Genomic DNA, 20,030 nt, shown 5'->3' on the forward strand with positions numbered 1-20,030 from the left:
AGAGAGGATCCAATTGGTAGGCCCATGTGAAAACTTGTTAAAATGCCCCATCATTTCATTTCACTCAGTTGCTACATGGTTTATTGGCCAGAATATTCAGGGATTTGCCAGACTTCCTGAACTCAGCAGTGAGTCAGCTAATGTGGCTGCCTGGTGATAAATCCTCTATCCATATTCACTCCTTTCCGCTAGGTTAATCATCATTTCGTGTTTCAGCATAAGATTGGTTCATGATGTTTTCACTCTGTGTTTTGGTTTCTCCTGTAGCCCACATCGGAGAAATGATTAATTTCATTTGAAGAACTGCCACACATTTTTAATGCAATAAACTCTTCTTAGCCATTATTGTGCCATGCCCATACTTTGCTCTTGGCTGCAGAACTGGGATGCTTTCAAACTATTAAGAGAAATTTAGAGTTGTATTATAATGTTCACATCACATCGATACAAAGTTACATCTATATCCAAAATTGTTTTTGAAGATATGTCTATTCATGCATTTGCCTCATTTTGACTATTTTAATGAAAAGCGTATAATAAAATTCCCCTCGCCCCCAAGGAAAAAAGCAGCAAATCTATAATTGAGGACTGCAAATCCAGACACTTGTCCTCCCTACCTCATCACACTTATTATCTAGAGCTGCTGACTCTTGCCAAGCTTCCCAAGGCAGACGCTCTATCTCAAACAGATGGATTTGTTCAGTGCATTTCACAATCACTGGTCGAATTCCCAATAATCCCCAGCATTCAATGACTAACCAACAACATATCATATTCTATTACAATGTATCAACAAAATTTATTTCACGGTGAGTTTATTTTCTCGTTTTTGTCTTGAGGGACTTATTGTTAATAACAATTTGGCACAATGATCTTGGTTTGGGATTACGGCAAGAGAGTCCGTGCAGCCGATCTGCCAAAGCTATTTCACGTTTGGCAGATCATACAAACCACAGCCGAATGAATGTATTTGATGTGATTGCGACGGCTGATTGTTTACAGAGTCGAGGCATTCCACACTCTCTAATCCACATGAATAAACAGCCGGATCACCACAGAGTTGGTCGTGCTCCAGTCAAAAAGCCTCTCTTGTTTCTGCAACAACATATCCATCATTCATTGTCTTTGGCAAAAATGCTTATAGGCATTTCAAATGACAAACAGATTTCGAATTTTGTTTTTCCATCTTTTGCGGCACATTAGACAAATAAAGCATGTGCCATTGAGAATAACGGCAATATCCTTTTTGTTTGCGTTAGATGTCCACATTTGATCAACATGACTCACCTAATTAGCATAAATAATGTGTCAGTCAATATGTTTTTGTTGCCAAAAGAGAAATGGTGTGTAGAAGAAATCATGCTTATGATGGTTCCCCACCCATGCTTATGAATATGGCTCTTAATGAGATATTTTGTCAGTCGTGAACAGCTTTTGTTCACTCCATGTGTAAGGAACTAGTCCCCTGCGAGTCGAGTGTGTTAACATCTTGTGTGTGTGTGTAAGTGGGTGTGTTGTAAGAGGATGCAGCAACACTCCATCTGGGGCGGATAGATCTCCTGCAGTGATAATGGCTGGAGGTGGGGGTCCAATCACTAGGGCGAAGCAGAGAATACAAGATACGAAAATGTAGTCTCCTGCTTACAGAGCACAATGCATGAAAACACATGAACAAACGTGGACATATTACAGATACATGTTACAGATACACTCTCAGGCACTCATTCACACACACGCACACACACTGTTCATTGTTTTCAACATTTTACATCCTAGGCGGAGAGCAGATCTCAATAGAGGATTGCTGTAAGGATGGTCGGGATCGCGGCATGGTTAATGAAGACTGCACAGCTCTCCCTCTCATCTCAGCGTCAACCACATGCAGGTGAGCAGGGGCTATCTGTTACTTTGCTCTCATTGATTACAAATCTATACACCATACGACTTAAGAGGGCTGGTTAGAGGAGTTGCCTGGGGCTTACTCAGATTTGCAATTCATTAACTGCTATTCCCTGTCACTATGCAAGCTTACATGTTCTATCTGCACTAGAGAAGCACCCCGCAGTAGTGGCCCCAGGGGATATGGCCTGCCCTATACCACGTACGGGGGAAATGTCTGTAGGCCCTTAATATGAGATTGCTTTACCTTACCTACATAAATCTCCAACCACATTATTCACTTCACGTGAGAGCAGGAGACGCTAATAGTGATGGGATAATAACAGCCATGCCGGTAACCCTAGAAGGTGTGCTGCCACAGGTTCAAGGCCCATAAGCCAAGGAGATCTGTTGCTTAATTTGCACCCTGATGGCAAACACATTTACCATAGCCACCCTAAGTGATCCCAAATTTGTCTAAATTATAGTGTGAGGGGAAGAGAGGAAAAGGGCAGAGGTTTTTGGGGGAGCAGCGTGTATGGGGGGGGGGGTTAAGAAGAGGGGCTATTTCAAAACCCAGGAAATACCTTAGAGGTGAAACGCGACATAGAGAGAGGATGGAGAGAGGCAATAACAGGAAATCTGAGGGATTATTTCAGACACCAAAGGAAAAAAGAACGAGAGAGAGAGAGAGGAGAGGAGAAGAGAAAAGAAAAACAGGAGCATGACTGTGCCCTTAAAAGGTTCTGCAGAGGAGGTGTGCGTCTTGACGTGAAGTTGAGATCTAGTTTATGTGGAAAGAGATTTCTGGTAAGAGTTGATAAAGAGGCTTGTTGGAACTGGTAAGAGAGGGAAGAGGAGAGGGGTGGCGCTTTATGCTTTCTGTCTTGTAAAAAAGCAGTGAGACGGAGCGACCCAGACCAGACAGAAACAGTCATCCACTCTTAACTGATTGGACTGCACAAACAGACAGCTAATGGAGGACAACACAATCAAATCTGATTAAACTGAAAGATTAAGTGCCTGATGTTTAGATAATACAGCTCTCATGTGAGACGCTGTGCCTGTTCCAGACCTTCCTTTTGACTCTTAACATTTGAACAGGCATGATAACAATATGCGATACTTTATTGATCCCTAGAGGAATTATCTTTTTTGTATGATCCTCCTCCAGCTACAGAGCAGCACCCCTAGAGCTGGTAGGAACTCACTGTTATGTTCATGAACACTTCAGCAGGGAGGATACTTGTTGACACGGGGGCTTGAGCCTGAATCCTCCAATTGAAGGACGGCCTCCCTGCTCACTATACTCCCTGCTGCCCCTCTTGATGTACCACTTTCCACACTTTCGGCTCACAACAATATTTTGAATCAAGTCATCTGAAACAAGTCATCACTGACGTCGGTCTGCTGATGTCATCGACTCCAAGCACGTACTGTATACAGGCACTTGTTAGTCACCCAATTCCAGGACATAACATGCTAGTCTTAAGGGAGTGGTATATTTCAGTGGTATTGTTGTAGGAGTGACGCCCTAAAAAAAACCCACAAGCCCACCATGAGTAAAGACATGTGGTGGTGGATAAATGTTCATCTTGGGACTCAGGAGTTTGTTTAACTGCGGCCTAAAACAAGAGAACAAAGACCTCAGGGAGTGCTGCTGAACCCACTTTAAGTCGACTGATGTCAGCATTGCAAAACACAATAAACTTCCAATGCCCTCCTCTGAATTCACATAGGGCCCACTCTCAACCCACTCATCCACTCATCTGTTGTGTGACAAGTCTGAGATCCCCATCAGGCTTGCCTGAGGCTGATTTTAATGGGCTACACTTTGAGGCAGCGCCGTCTTGCACTGCGGAGATCATTGATGGAGCTGAGAATAAATGCAGTGCTTGTGTTTTGTGGTTTCTTCCACCGACAGGATAGTGCAGGAGCAGTGCTGTGTAACAGTGCTTGAGGATAACATGTGCACTACTGGCATCAACATGGCCAAAGACCAAGGAGCCTGCGAGATGCTCTTCTTTACCAACACCTGTGAGACCAAGACTACCAAGGTGTGCATTTTTGTATGTGCGTGTATCTGTGTTTGTGTATGTGTGCCTAACTCTGCACGCACATAGAGACAAAGAAGGAGGGAGAGAAAGAGAGAGAGAAAATAAATTCATTGTGTGCGCCAAAAAATATCCCCCTACTCAATCAATGTACATCACTCCACTGGACAGGCAGTTTGGAGGAGAGTGATTGATGAGAAAGATGGTGTGCATCTGTGTGTGTGTGTGTGTGTATGTGTGTGTGTGCATGTCTATGTGTGTGTGTGTGTGTGTGTGTGTGTGTGCATGTCTACGTGTGTGTGTGTGTGTGTGTGTGTGTTGCCGTGAGCAGGATGAGGCATGTCACTCCGGGGAGGAATGGAGCTTGTTGCTGTCAGATAGATTATAAATTCAGCTCTGACTCTAGAATCTTCCACAGGCTCACTTCCAAGCTCTTTTTCAACCAGGCGCTGCTATGTTTTTGTTCCCTCTCAACCCAACTCTCTGTATGCCCCATTATTTTCATAACATACATCAGCACATCATGGAGACAAATGCTTGACAAAATTTGGAAAGAGAGGGCAAGTGACTGCATTTTCCTGCAAGGATGAGATCATTGTCAGTGGGGCAGCATGCCTTTACTTGATCTACTGTAAATTGCAGGTGGTGGCTCATACGTAAATGCTCCTCAGGGTTTTATGAATAAGGCAAAGGGTTTAGTGGATGAATTGGAGATGGTATCCCCTATTTCAACTTTATAAAATAATGATCAAGTCAAGTTTGTTTGTATAGCCCTTAATCACAGTTACAGTCTCAAAGGGCTTCACAACGCCCACATTAAGAAACAATAAATAAAAACGATGAATGAAAACGACTCCCCCCAACCTTAGACCCTCAATGAGAACAAGGAAAAACTCCCACAAAAACCCTGGGAAGGGCCTCACAGAGAAGGATCCCCCTTCCAGGACGGTCAAGCGTGCAATGGGTGCTGAGAGCGGACAAACTAATGATAATAATAACACCAATAATAATAATGATAACATCACCTGGCACCAAAGATCAGCAAATAACAGATGGCAATTTCAGTAGCATGCTTTTTACCATTAGATGTCAGGCTTTACACAGATTTGGGTTTGGGGTTCAGTTACTCTTTAACAACTCGATCAATGGTATTAAATAAAATACACAGAATATATTCTTTTTATCTGTAGAATTAAGATGAAAAGTGAGGGACAATATTCCTTGCCTCTGAAAGTTCAACTGATTTTAAAGAGGGGCGTTCTGCCATGCATTGCCAAGCACTGAGTCCTCTGGGATTGGTTTATGCCATAACCAATCACAAAATTGCTTCTTTCAAATTCCGCCTAGCAACAGATGCTCATTGGCCTGAAGAGATTTTTATTCAATGAAACCAATGTTAATGGCAGTGATTCCATGTCTGAATCTAGCGAGAGTGAGTCAGGAGCTGGTGCCAGGCAACAATATTCCCCACCATCAGCCTTTTTAAATTTGAACAACATGCACTGAAGTCCGTTATAGTAGAATATAACAGCAAGACCCGGGTCAGTTAGTGTTTTCAAATACATGTTGGTTGGTTGGTTATGGTTTATTATAGCCTGCTTGGATGCCATATACATTGGGTTTGCCACATTGGTTAATGAGTGAGTGTCAGAAAGTTTAAACAATCACAGGAAAGTTTTCGAATGTCAAATTACTATACTTCTCTGTGATTGACAACTTACCCAACATCATCTGAATTTTCCTGATGCAGTAAACCCCACCCATCTGGTGCTCTAAGCAGGTTAAAACAAACACTAAGAATTATTTCCAGCTCATATTGAGCCAGGTCTGATGGCCCTTCAGGAGAGGAGTTGTCCACCTCTGGGTGTTTGAGGGCATTGCACGATTTTAATCTGTCTAGCCCCAAATTTCATCATACTTTCAAAGACCTAATAGCTTTCGGGATATTATCAAGGACACACAAGCACACACACACACACAAACAAACAAACACAGACAGACAGACAGAGAGACTGATGCACGCACACACGGAGGCATACACACGTGTATTGAAATATTTACTGAATACAGCTGTTGCAATGTTGCAATGGAAAAATTCACAAGACCTGTGACATTATGTGTTCGGTTTGCAATCACAGTACTATATGCACATACTATCGATACATTTCAGGGAATAACTGACACTGAACAAACACAAACGCACCCTTCCCCCCACACACTGCACCTTTCAGCCCCTCCCCCTCAGACATTACCAGGCTGCTATAATGATGATGATTGATTGGGCATGCTTCAGCTAGAGGGGGATGATGTCATCTAACCCTGTCTGTCTGTCCATCTAGCTTACTGCCTTCCCTGTCTGCCTTCCTCTCTGTCTGTCTGTCTGTCTGTCTGAAAGCCTGTCAGTTGGCCTGTCTTCTTAATCTGTCTCCTTTTCTGTCTGTCTGGTTGATTGAGAGCTTGGCTGTCTGTCTGCCTCACCTCCTCCCCATTTATCTGACTGAATGCCAGCCTGAAAAGCCTGTCTCGTCTACCTACAATATTTTACCACCAAACACCACCAGCATATAGCACCTCCCGACTGTACATGTGTCTGTGTGGCACCCTCCTTCTCTGCCTGTCTGGTTTCACTCGACCTGGTATGTTAATCCTGTGTGTCTTTTCTCTCTTTTCTTTCCAATTGTTGTGGTTCTCTATATTTGCAGACGCCGCACCTTACTACCTTCAGTAGGCTAATATGGTATACTTATGCATGTTGTTTTTGCTGTTGTCTGTTTTGTTTTGATTTGTATTACGTGTTATGCACTGATGTCTGTTTTGTATCCTTGGTGAGAACAAAGGCAATGTCCAACTTCTATTCCATTCTATTCTATTCTAACTTGTTAGCACTTGTTAACATGTTTTTTACTTATTTATTACATATTTATAATAGCTGCATTTAGGGATTGCTGCTAAATGGAGTTTTGTTGTACTTGTTCAATGACAATAAATAATCTCTATTCTATTCTATTCTATTCTATTATGTGTGACTGTCTCACTGGTAGACATGCTGTGACTGCTGTCTGCTGGGGAAGGCGGCCCAAGAGCAAGGTTTGCCCTGTGACCACAGCCTGTCCCTGGGCTACCAGTGTGGCCTGGTGTCCCGCGCCTGCTGCATGGACAGAGCCCCAGACAACCAGACCACGGCCATCTCAAGTAAGACACACTGGACATGGGTGAAAAAACTGGCATATAATAAAATAAAGTTTGCACACCTGACAATTTCAGTCATGGGTCCTACTGGGCTACATATAGGCTAGGCCATTGACAAAAGGAGCAGGACAATTCATTAAATAATCAACATAATAAATTAGCCTATCAACATTATATATTACATCAATAGATCAGCATTTTTCACATTAATACATCACTAAATAGATCAGCATTTTTCATCTTAATACATAAAAATCTGTTAATATAATAACAGATAAAGTTTAAAGTTTTGCAGAGATTTGCAGGTAGATGGTGTGCAGGAGCCTCATATATTTAGGAAAAAACAGGTTGAAGATTTCATCAAGTTTCAACTTTATTTATACCAAAGTACGCAATTAGCCGTGATGAGACATCTATATTATGTTGGAGGATCAGGAGAGGAAGAATGAATGATGGAGAGTGGAGTGTTCCAAGGACTACTGGGGTTATGTGTAATAGCGCTGACTGCTGTATGGCTTGAAAATGCCTTACATGTTAATTTTTACTATATGCTGTAGAACTGATCCCTCTATGCATATGGGTCACATCCTCATCTGCTGTGTTGACAACAGTAAGCCCACACTGCTCCCTGCTGGATGCATGTGGTCATTGCTTATAGCTTCACTGCAAGTAACCAGTGAATAATACTCGATTGATCACCCCAAGGACAAATTCATCTTTTGGCTTGGAGGTCAAAGGTCAGGGTCAGCTACAGAACAGCACCACTGGAGCTGGTAGAGGTTCAGTGTCTTGCTCAAGGACTCTTCAGCAGGGTGGATGCTTGGATCAGGCCTTCAGGTTGACAGACAGTCTTGCCAATCACTCCACCATCCTGCTACCCAAAAATTTTGTTTCCACCCGGTTTAGAACCTAGGACCTTTTGCATGTTAGATGAACGTGATAATCAGTTTGTCTGTCTGCCCAAATCACTTTCATGGGAAGTTTTGGGAGGTGCTAGGTATGCTCCATAAGATGTGAATAAGCATACGTTGTTTTCTCTCATACAGCTTCAAACAAGGAAAATGAAACCATTAATGATGGATCTAATGTATTATCTACTGAAGCATCAGACGCCGTCAATCAATGCAAAGGTATAATATAGTAAACAAGCTTTTTTGCACATAATTCTACGTTAACCTTGTAAATGAAGTCGTGAATTATTAACATGTTTGTTTTTTGTTTTTTTTTCTTACAGGGAAAGGGAACTGTGCTCATCAATGTGTGGGCAATGGCACTTGTGCCTGCTTCAAAGGCTACAAACTCAAACCAGATGGAAGGAGCTGTGAGGGTAAGTAGCCTTTTCCCCACCCACACCTTCTACTTTAAGTTCACTAGTTTCGAGGTTCTGCATATTAAAATTGTAATAACTGTGAGGAAGACATGAGGTAGTGTATAGAGAAAAGTAATGACTGGGGAACATCTATGGCTTCCACCTCACTGGGCAGAAGTTGATATAACAAGAGACACAATGGGGAGTAGATGGGACTTGAAAAGCAGCTATATTGAGGTGCAAAGTTGTGTAGTTGGTGATATACCCAAACAGGGAGACTGATAATTGGATAGTTGAAGATTGGTTATAAACAACTTCCCCACAGAAATGTTCCCACAGATATACAGTAAATGTGGAAAATTGTGCAAAAAAGTGTGATTCACTGTGGGCAAAGTAGATAAGGATAAGAATAAGGATGCACTTTATTGATCCCCTAGGGGAAATTTGGGTGTCACAGCAGCAATGTTCAGTACAGTAGCAGAACAAAGGCTGTGGCTACGTGGCTGTGGCTGGTGGGAGATGGTCACAGCCGACTGGTGCAGGGGTTGCAGATGATACTAAACAGTCCAGTGGCCGCCGGCACAAAGGAACGTCTGAGCTGCTCTGTCTTGCAGCGTGGGAGGAGGAGCCTGTGGCTGAAGCTGCTCCTCATCAGCCTCAGCTCGTCGTAGAGAGGGTGAGAGGGGTTCTCCAGGATGGAGTTTATCTTTCCTCTCATCCTCCTCTCTCATCAGTAGATCAGTAGAGTATGAGAGTTCCTCCTCCCAAACGTATATAGAATCAAACTTTAAGCTGTGTTGGTGCTGGACCATAGCTGTTTTTTTTTTCATTACAGCTGTTTGAAAGCCTCTCCTCTCCTCTCCTCTCCTCTCTCAGATATCAATGAGTGTTTGCTGGGGGCCAGTAACTGTCGGGGAGGAGAGCGTTGTATCAACACCGAGGGCTCGTTCCGCTGCCAGAGAGAGGTCAGCTGTGGGACCGGCTATGAACTCACTGACAGCAACAATTGCAAAGGTCGGTCATGCTGCCCCCTCTTGGGGAGAGACACTATGAGGAGATTGCCTGTTGAACCACATTAGATACTGTGTGTTTGAGTCAAGCCTTTCAATGTATTAAAAGGAGTGTTTTCAATGGCAGTTTTGTTGTGATGTTTCCCTCCAGATATCGATGAATGTGAGACTGCGACCCATAACTGTGCCCTAGAGTTTGAGTGCCAAAACACCCAGGGATCGTTCCGCTGTCGTCCCAAAGTCAAGTGTGGTGCCGGCTATATCCAGGATGCCCTGGGCAACTGCATTGGTGAGCACTATACCCCAGACAAGTGTACAGATATAATCCAAAGAGCCTCAAGTACCTGCTTTGCCTTACATGCAGAGAGTCCTCAAATAAAAAGTGTTTTGCCCTCATTTTTGCTAAAACACAGGTACACAGGTATGGTTTTAGGTGCAGGGAGTGCTTTAATTTTTTTTTTTTTTCCTGAGCCCCTGACCCCCATAATCCAGCTAGGCACATAACAATAGCCTATAAAAATTGTCATGGGCTTGTGTTGCTGGAATGGATAAACTGTGGTGAAGATACTAGCTTATTTAGCAGGGATATTGGTCCACATTTTGGAAAATGGGTCACACTTAGACACTAAGGCAAATTTACATCGACAATCCTGGCCATATGATTTAGGTGATCAGTTTTGCATTTCCCCTTGATAGACCGATATGTAAGTTGTTACATGGGAGAGGAAGTTGCTGAGGGGAAGCTATTTGGTGAAGGGAAGCTAAATTTAGATCACAATAGAGGAGGCAACCTCACCATGGAGTTAAACTGATCATTTATAACATGATATTCTGCAAGATGATATTCTCCATATGACCCAGAGTGACCTTTTTATGATTTCCCAATGTCATCTGTGTTCCAGACATCAATGAATGTGTTGCCCAGACGGGGCCATGCCACTCTGGGCAGATCTGTATCAACACAGTGGGCTCCTACACCTGCAAGAGGAACTCTGTCAACTGTGGCCGAGGCTACCACCTCAATGAAGAGGGCACGCGCTGTGTGGGTAGGTCTGGAAACTCACCATCCCAAGATACAGTACAAAATATCTTGTACTGTGCTCATCATGTTGTTTGCTGTCGCTCCCTCCCCCTCCCCAGATATTGATGAGTGTAAGGGGCCTGATGGAGCCTGTTCAGGTCATGGTTGTATCAACCTGATTGGCTCCTTCCGCTGTGAGTGTGCAACCGGCTACACCTTCAACAGCATGAGTAGGGTCTGTGAGGGTAAGCAGTTGATAGATGTCTCTTGATAAATGTCCATAAGTGATAAAATTCAAGTCCATTCTTTGCATGTAGAGAATCATAGTCAATTAATATTACACTACTGAATTTTTTTATGTCTGTCAGTCTATATTGTATTTTGAGGTATTTTACCATTCACATAGACTTATTTTAAACTTCTTGTTTGTGGCATATTGTGACTTTGTGTTTCAGATATCAATGAATGCAGGCACTACCCTGGCCGCCTATGTGCCCACAAGTGTGACAACACCCTTGGATCCTACAAGTGTAGCTGCACCACAGGCTTCAAGCTGTCCGGTGATGGCAGGAATTGTGACGGTAAGGAATATATCCAAATAATCAGAATTGCAACTTTTTACTTAGTGTGCATGATGCATTTAAGCGTATATGCTTGTGAGTAGGCCGGTATGATAAAGCTCATAATAATGAGTGACCATGTTTGTCTGTGTGTAGATTTGAATGAGTGTGACAGCAACCCATGCAGTCAAGAGTGTGCCAATGTGTATGGCTCCTACCAGTGCTACTGTCGCCGGGGCTACCAGCTCAGTGACATTGATGGCATGACATGTGAAGGTAAAATGGATTCATTCATTCAGGTATTTAAAGGAATCCACCAATATTTTGACAAAGCTGTTTGATCATCTTACTGTATCGTAAAGATTAAGGCAGTTTCCTCTGTGTGTTCAGTATTTAGTGTGCTATGGTGCTTTTGAGATGGTGCAGAGCTAGCTTGTGCCATGTACTAACATGCACACAGAGTGCTAATATGTTAGCATGCAATGTAGCAAAGTAAATAAATTCTGGACATGAGGATGTGAAACAACTGCCAGTTTTCTCATCACATCATCGTAAGTTGGTATATTGCTGTAATTTCTTGTCCTGTTTGAGCACTTTTCTTGGTACTACCTTGCTTACTTTTTGACCTTTGACCTTTCTAGACATTGACGAATGTGCCCTGCCCACTGGAGGTCATATTTGTGCCTATCGCTGTCACAACACCCCTGGCAGTTTCCACTGTACCTGTCCTGTCAATGGTTACACCCTGGCTCCCAATGGACGCAGCTGCCATGGTAAGATATCCTTAAGATGAACCTATGGGTCCTCAAGGGCCAAAAGGGTCCTCATGAGTAGAGCCCAAGGTCTGCACATGTTATAGCTTCGGCCAGAGGTGTGACCAAGTCAACTTTGCTTGAGTCCCAAGTTAGTCTCAAGTCTTGAGGCACAGGTCTCAAGTCAAGTCTCAAGTCTAAATGTAGAACACCAAGCTAAGTCAGAACAAATCAAGAGTCACAAACGCAAGATCATTTGTCAAGACTTTAGAAACCTTTTCAAGTCATCAAAGTACAGTCAAAGTCAAAGTCAAGTCCCAAGTTACCAGAACCCAAGTCAAGTCAAGTCTCAAGTATTCAGTATTCAGGTCAGGTCTCAAGCAATTGAAATCGTGACTTGAGTCTGACTCAAGCCCAAGTCATGTGACTCGAGTCCCCACCACTGGCTACTCCACATGCTGACTCGAAGAACGTTCATTCCGAAATGAGATATTCTCCATTGCAAAAATATGATGCTTACTCTGACAAAATGATTGCTGACATGAATGTAAAACCCATTATGGAAAAACATTGTGAAAGCATTTATTTGGGAATGAAATCCCTCACTTGTACTGTACATTTAGCAGCTTTTAGCAGCTATGCATAATGTTACACATGATTCACTTGCAGGTTTGTGTCAGTGTTGAGCTTTTGGATCGATTCTGGTACAGATACAGTATATGTGAATGTTTTGATATCAAGTTTTGCCACTTTTTGTCTTTTCACACCCAGATGTTGACGAATGCGTGACGGGAACACACACATGCACAGAGAATCAGAGCTGCTTCAATGTGCAGGGAGGTTTCAGATGCCTGTCCTTCGAGTGTCCGACGAACTATCGGCGAGTCGGAGAGACGTGAGTGTCTGGGTTCTGTCTCTGTTACACACACAATACTGAGCGGGACACACATGCAAACAAACAGACATCAACAGATATAATGCATGTATGGACGACTGCACACACTATCACACACACACACACACACACACACACACACACACGCACACACACACACACACACACATTTAAATCAGTCATGTATGCTCACATCAATATGATAATTAATGGGGGGATATAAACAACACAGAGGCCATTAGAAAATCTCTCTCACACACACACACACACACACACACACACACACACACACACACACAGCAAGGTTCAAGTTCCCCACAGCCAAAACCGGATGATGATTTTTACCAAGAGCTCTTAGTAGGTCAGTGAACAATATCAGGCCTTTTGAACCAAACCTTATTCCTATCTATGGATCAAAGCTCTGCATGTCCAGTATGCTCGTTGCTGGAATGACTTCAGCAAGGATTCAGCTCTAGCATGTTCTGTTGTTTTAGAATGTAGGCAGATGAATGATGAAATGCATATGGGTGTGTTTTCATTGGCACAAACACAGTAGAGGCTGTGTATGGCCATCCTAGTCCGGAGGCACCAGTGAGAGAACTTCTTGCATGCTCCCACAGAGGGCACCATGGCACGCCTGTCCACAGACACTTCAAGTACCAGGCTGCTGTTGATGTTCCCCCCCACTGCATGCCATGCACGGCAAATGAAATTTACACCGGGTCTCTCTCTCTCTGTGCCTGTTCTGTCTTGTCCTATCCTGCCCTGCCCCTGTCCCCCACCTTTTTCTCTTTGCAGTCGATGCGAACGCTTGCTTTGCAATGAGTCTAGCGAGTGCCTGGCCATGCCCCTGAGAATAACCTACTACCACCTCACCTTCCCCACCAACATCCCCGTCTTCACCAACGTCTTCCGCATGGGCCCGTCCCACACCGTGCCCGGTGATGACATCCAGACTGCCATCATCGCCGGCAACGAGGGCGGCTTCTTCAAGACGGAGCGGGTGCCCACCGGCGGCGTGATGTCGGTGGCGCGGCTCATCGGCGAGCCGCAGGACTTTGAACTGTCTCTGGAGCTGAGGCTGCGGCGCTATGGCACGCTCAGCACGTACCTGGCTAAAGTGCTGGTGTTTGTTACCCAGGAGGAGCCCAGAGTACCTTACAATCCTCTACTGGAATAAACACAAGGGCAGCTACCTCTACTCTTAAAAAGGATGTATCATTTTCAACACACTGCATTTGTCTAAAGAAAAAATAAGCATTTGTGTTACTTTTCAACACATTATGTTAATACACATATGTTAATAGCAAAGCATATTTATGCAACTTATTGTGTAATTATACAACATATTGTAATGTGCTGGTAAATATAAGATGGGTAAACTATGACCTCCATTCAGTGATTGTCATATGGCAAATAACCACCTTTATAAAAAAAAAATCAATTGTTTTCAGAAAAATATGTTTTTTTCCCCTTAAATTCCCTATCCTCATATAACTTAGTTTAATACTACATACTACAATGTATACTATGAATTTGCAGATTTAGATTTTAGGAGTTTAAATGGGTTTACCCTCCGCTACATCTGTGGTTGTGTTGCAAAGTAACACAAATATGACACATCCTTTTTAAGAGTGGATATGAGCAATAGCAATAAAATAAACACACAAAAATCAGAAGAAACAAGTACATATTAGTACTGTAGCATTTTTACATAACCAGCTTTTTAATTGTAGGTATGTTGACCATTATTCAGCAGTATAGGTCCAATTGAATGTATTTTCTTTGAGGTAGGGTATTTTGATAGCCGCTAGGTGGCGTTCTAGGTCAGGGTAAATCATAAAATGGTAGTGACCCCAGTCTGCCTATAACTGACTGTAATTTGATGATCATTGCATGATACAAGTCTGACGTTTTACAATATTTTATGGTTTAGATGTCGGATGAATAGTTTTCTATTAAAATTGAAATTGAAATAACACATGTTCAATTCAAATCCAGTTCTTGATAATACTGCATTATGGGGATAAATCTAATACAGCAAAGAGACCAATTGGAATGTGGGACCAAATCACAGTTGGAAGCATGAAAACTTCCTTACATAGTTTCATATTACTATTATTCCAATGGTCTCAGTGAAGAGGAAAGTCCACTATATATTAATATCTTAAGTAATTCATATATTTGAAATTGAATGCATTTTTCTACTAGCAGTAGCACTCCCACTTCCTAGGTGTCAGTTACCTTGCACCACATACGTCTTTATCCGGCAGTTATTTTCAAGCATATTTCACTAGCTCCCATTATATTTTAGGCTTAATGTGAAATACACAGATTTCCACTGCGTATTGCGGGTGTAAACCCCAAAGCAGACAGATAATCCAAATGAAGGCAGAGTAAGTGACAGGCGATGGGATGCAGTGGCAGAGGAGAGGGAAATATGCACCAGCAGGATAGAGTATAAATAGTTTGACATGCTGTGTGGCTGCTGCCCGGGGCTGTGGCTTATAATAACTGTAAATTCAGATGTCCTAGGTTCCTCCTGTCCTGAGCTGTCAGGCCAGTAAGGATGCACTTGGTCCCTAGTGGGGATATCCTTAAAATAAGAACATAGTGGCGCGCAGGAGGTTTTTTCCTCCCCTTTGACATTGAGTTATGGGGCTCTGGGCTCTGGCCGGTGGTCTGAACAATTTGTGGTAGAGCAACATCACCGCGCACAGAATGAATGATGCCCTGCAGTGTTTGTGTTGGGGCGTTATCAATGTGCCGACTATAAATAATAATTACCAAAAAAATAAAAGGCCCCGCGCTTGACCATAGGACTTTCATCCAAAAAGTCTGTTTTTCTTTCTGGGCTGAAAGTATTGGGGTTTTTCTCCTGGGCTGGGCCACGTGAGCCATGGAGAGATGAGAAGATGCGTGCATATATGCATGCGTGCGCACACACACACACACACACACACACACACACACACACACGTACATTCAGGCATGCTTGCGTGCACATATGCACACATGTACAATTGAGCATGCACACACACATGTAGGCGTGTTTAAGTGCACATACAGTATGTATATACATACACATTAATACACACACACACACACACACTGTAATTAGCTCCACTTGCTGCCCCTGCTTTGAAGTGCCCGTCTGTGTGTGAGGGGGCAGTTCACCCTGGGTCATTATCTTCTCGTAAATTTACTCCGTAGCCCAACAGAGCTTTCACCCCGTCCTCTAGAGCCCCGCTCGGTTCTTTCTGCAGCTCAGGCCGTGGTATTATAAACTAGGAGAACATTTTGTGGCTTTGGCCTGGGCCAAAGCAAAACTTGGACCCACCCGCTAATTGCTAATTACAAGCCCCTACCCAGTGGTGGCTTGACTTTTTGTCAGGGGCTTCTCTCCTCTCTCTCCATGAAAGGAGCCCTGCAACCCAAGCCGGGCCTGGGCTTTGAGCTACTGCCTATAGGTCCCCTGAGGAGAGCCAGAGATCCACGGCTCATGACTCACAATGTGGCTATATGGCTGCCATGCACATTAACTGGACTTATACATGGCAACTTGGCTGTTTTCATAACCTAATATAACCCTATACTGACTTGTCTCCTTTGTGAAGACCACGTTTGAATTTAACATCTTGGATGACAGAGTCAAGGCTTCCATTTTGGTAATTTCAACAGTCTCCTTCAAGATCAGGAGTTCCTTGGTGTTTCAAAGATGAACTCGTGATTTATGAGGTTGTTAATGCCTTAGAAACCTCTCTCAAAGTCTTACGTACCAGACAGGTAGTGAATAGCGATACTTCAGGTGGCGTTAGTTTTAGGAGCCAGCGGGGGCCCTCCATTCCCTCCGACCTGTCACTGATTAGGCTGTGGAATAAACAAAGCCCTAAATAATAGGATGAGAGCTGCCTGGGGGAGAGGCTTGGGAGTTGTCTAGTCATGTTGCTCACAATTTAGGAGTCTTTTAGAACACTCCCTTGCTCCATAAATCCTCCTCAAGAGATTATCTGATGTGAAGCCGGGGATGCTCAGCAAATCCAAATATTTTCCTGAGCAGGTTGTGGATCATTCTCTGTGAGTGTAGTAATTCACTTCCCACACAGCTTGAAACAGTGCATCAGAAAACCATCAATGGCAGTGTGAGTCTCCGCAAGCTACAAAGTTTGGCTTCGGCATGAGCTTTGGCCGTTGTTGGTTTATTATTCTTCCAAACCACATAGACTTTGATTGTTTTTGATGTTGACTGCTATATCCAGCATCCCTGCTGTCTTGTCCAGATATTGTTTGTGTAGTGGCCATTTGAGTAAGCCCACTGAGTTCTTGATTATGTGGTTGGCTGCTCCCAAGGATGCCCTGTTATTGTGAACTTCAGAAATCAAAGGCGGTTGACTCCAAAGTCTTTTCATAGACGTTACCTAAAGGTCAGAGGCCATGTGTGTGTTTGTGTGTTTTTGCGTGGGTGCGCATGTGTGTCTTCTCCTCCAGGAGGACGAGAGTCGAGCGCTCTGAAACCATTCGCTGTATAAAGTCCTGTCAACCCAATGACGTCACCTGTGTTTTGGACCCCGTCCACACAGTGTCCCACACCGTCATCTCCATGGCCACCTTCAGGGAGTTCACAAGGCCAGAGGGTAGGTATATCTCCAGCTGGGTTCTTACAGCCGTGATACACAAGGAACTTTTTGGACAATCCAGATGGGCATCATCAAGTGTGACACAGCCATAAATATATTCATGTTTCCTGGAAAGAAAGATGCTATGGGAATAAACAAAAATGCTAATACAAAGTCTTACGTATTGTTGACTGTCTGAGTTGCCCAAGAATTTGCTCTGTGTATCCCTGGCTCTACTCTTTACATTTTCCCTCACTCATGAAGACCTATATTTTAGGTTCATTTTGTGACAGAATGTTCTGCTGAAATCCTTGGAAACAACGAATTTGAAGACAGCATGATAACTTGTGGTTTTTCAGTGTCAATGCGGCCCTCAGGCTTTGTTTTTCTCTGTAGCTATATTTTATCTCCCCTAATCTCTGAGGTCCCATCAAATGCATTTCCCTGCAGTTGTCAGAATCCATATGACTACCTCTGACCCCAAATTAGCTATTCCATGATGTTCTCCAGTCTAGGCTTGGCTGGCCCACACCAGAGAGTAAGTGCCATGCTGGTTGGATATGAGTAACCACCGTAATCACATGCAGACAGTGACAGCTGACAAGCATCTATTGGCCTGCATGCAGTGCATGTTTCAGACACACTCATGCTCAACGTCATGGGGAGTTAAGCCCTTGTCGTTTCTCATAAGCTCCGAGTTGGGGTGTAAAGGACTCAAGGCCCCCTCAACTGAACAACAGTATTGAAAAGCCTCAACCTTGCCGTGACCCTCTCAATGTACAATAAACACAGACCTTTTTCGTCTCCCATTTTATTGTCTTCCTCTTGGAAAAAAAAAGCAGAATTGGCACAGACTTGGTGGTGCAATCCGAGTGTGATTATGAGGGTTTAGGCTCTAAAAGCTTTTTGTGTCTCTAATTGTTATCTTCCAACAGAGATTGTTTTCCTGAGAACCACGGTGCCGGCTTACGGTTCCTATCACTTAGGCAGCTTCGACGTCAAGTTTGACATCCTGGAGGGCAATGTGGAGAATGCCTTCGACATCATCAAGCGAGTCGAGAATGGAATGTATGTGGGTGAGTAGAGGGATTTTGCTTTGCTTTGTGAGCTGTGAGGTCTGGGTAGTCTGGATGAACCAACCAACTGCAGACATATGACAATACCAGCCTACCATGCAGCCTCACCCCTGTACCACCCCCCAGCCTCCGTGACTGGAAATTACATTTGCTTCTTGACAAAGGAGGCGGTTTTCTGACCTAATTTCTCATTTTGAAAAGCTTTTTTTTTTATCAAACCAAACTCACATGTGCATATATAAGCAAGCTTGAGGGGGGACAAAGAGAGGGCGTTTCAAAAGCGTAAAAATCTTCCACAAGGAAGTTCTGGACCCCTGACATAAGTGCATGTGACATGGCCTGTAATGGTCTTTGCACTCTGGTGGCATCATGTAGCTGTCATCGTCTTCATGGGGGCCCTTCGTGCCTGCGTCTCTGGAGAGTTGTCCTTTGACTGGTCCTTTGAGAACGATGAAGGACTGTTTCTGTCTTACCAAACATTTGGCATCACTTTTCCTAGTCTTGCGGGCAAAGAAAGCACCATTTAATTCACTTATCCACAGCCATGCTTTTCCCAAGCAGATCATTATTCTCCTGAACTAGTTATGGTGGCCAGAATGTATAGGAATAGAGTGTGTATATCTACACTCATGTATTCACATGCATGTCTTCATGCAAGAGTGACAAGCGGTGGCAAGCAGTGACCATCATAACTACCTGTCTTGCTTGCGACCGCCAGCAAGCAGAAGGGCCTTGGACTAGTTCATGTAGGAGCAGCAGATACCATCTTCAGTGGTGTGTAACAACAACACATGTTTGGGTAGGAGCCCATCCCATCCTCTTGTCTGGTGGTGACCCAAGGCTGCTGCGCGCCTGTGGGAGAGCTGAACTGAGCCTTGGCCCCAGAGGAATGAGGGTGTTGTGGGCCCGAGGATGACACATTGTTGGGCCTGTCTGTGTGTTTTTGTTTTGGTTCTGTGCTGAGATGCAGGCAGGGTGGTAGTGGAAGGAGAGCGTCTTCTTCCCGCGCTGATGGATGAAGGGACAGCCTGTCAGTATGCACATCTGTCTTTATAGAATTAAAGGGAGAGGGAGCGTAAACACAGTGGAAGGAGTGAGAGTGCCCGACTGTCATTGGCTCATAGTAGTAGTGGGCGCACGCAAAGTGCTCCTCTTGTACACTTGTGCAGAAACAGATGTCTACTTATCACTTGCACACAAATTCACAAGTACATGGGACAAAAATATATTACCAGCAATGAACTTACTTGAAATTCAACAGTTATTATTATATTGCCTGATAATAGCACATTTTTGTTGGAATGAGTGGTGGTGTAATTCTTCATAACTATTGTATGTGTGGGAGAAGGATGTGCGATATGCAATATATTGTATATTGTCTGTGTGTATGTGTGTGTGTGTGTGTGTTTATGTGTGTGTGTGTGTGTGTGTGTGTGTGTGTGTGTTTGTGTGTAGCAAAGAATCTGAAGAAATTCCCCGTTTATAGCGGCTCTCATTTGCAGGGGCAAGTCGTGAAATGCTGTGTATGTGTGTGTGTGTGCAAGGGGAAAAGAGAGAGCGGGAGAGAGAATAAAATTACAGAGAGAGAAAGTGAGAGACTAAGAGTCAGTGAAAGAGGAGAAAGAGAGAGAGAGAGAAAATATGTGCAGAAGTAATCCTGGGTGCTTTGC

The 20,030-nt window shown here is 43.7% G+C and overlaps 1 protein-coding gene across 2 annotated transcripts in view; it reads left to right on the top strand.

The window, feature by feature from the left end:
• Positions 1 to 20,030, top strand: part of fbln1 (fibulin 1) — a 30,948-nt gene that overhangs the window by 2,589 nt on the left and 8,329 nt on the right. Inside the window, exons 2-16 of one of the 2 annotated variants that reach the window (XM_071922727.2) lie at positions 1,777 to 1,885; positions 3,803 to 3,935; positions 6,974 to 7,124; positions 8,168 to 8,251; positions 8,356 to 8,448; positions 9,307 to 9,444; positions 9,592 to 9,729; positions 10,343 to 10,486; positions 10,581 to 10,706; positions 10,917 to 11,042; positions 11,178 to 11,297; positions 11,663 to 11,794; positions 12,545 to 12,668; positions 17,157 to 17,302; positions 18,220 to 18,360. In XM_071922727.2, the coding sequence (XP_071778828.1) occupies positions 1,777 to 1,885; positions 3,803 to 3,935; positions 6,974 to 7,124; positions 8,168 to 8,251; positions 8,356 to 8,448; positions 9,307 to 9,444; positions 9,592 to 9,729; positions 10,343 to 10,486; positions 10,581 to 10,706; positions 10,917 to 11,042; positions 11,178 to 11,297; positions 11,663 to 11,794; positions 12,545 to 12,668; positions 17,157 to 17,302; positions 18,220 to 18,360 (1,905 nt within the window). Of the gene's footprint in view, positions 1 to 1,776; positions 1,886 to 3,802; positions 3,936 to 6,973; positions 7,125 to 8,167; positions 8,252 to 8,355; positions 8,449 to 9,306; positions 9,445 to 9,591; positions 9,730 to 10,342; positions 10,487 to 10,580; positions 10,707 to 10,916; positions 11,043 to 11,177; positions 11,298 to 11,662; positions 11,795 to 12,544; positions 12,669 to 13,466; positions 15,422 to 17,156; positions 17,303 to 18,219; positions 18,361 to 20,030 lie in introns of those variants that run through there. The other variant, XM_071922728.2, reaches the window with a different exon arrangement.

Source organism: Centroberyx gerrardi, chromosome 4 (assembly GCF_048128805.1).
Source record: "Centroberyx gerrardi isolate f3 chromosome 4, fCenGer3.hap1.cur.20231027, whole genome shotgun sequence".
NCBI classification, from domain to species: Eukaryota; Metazoa; Chordata; class Actinopteri; order Beryciformes; family Berycidae; genus Centroberyx; species Centroberyx gerrardi.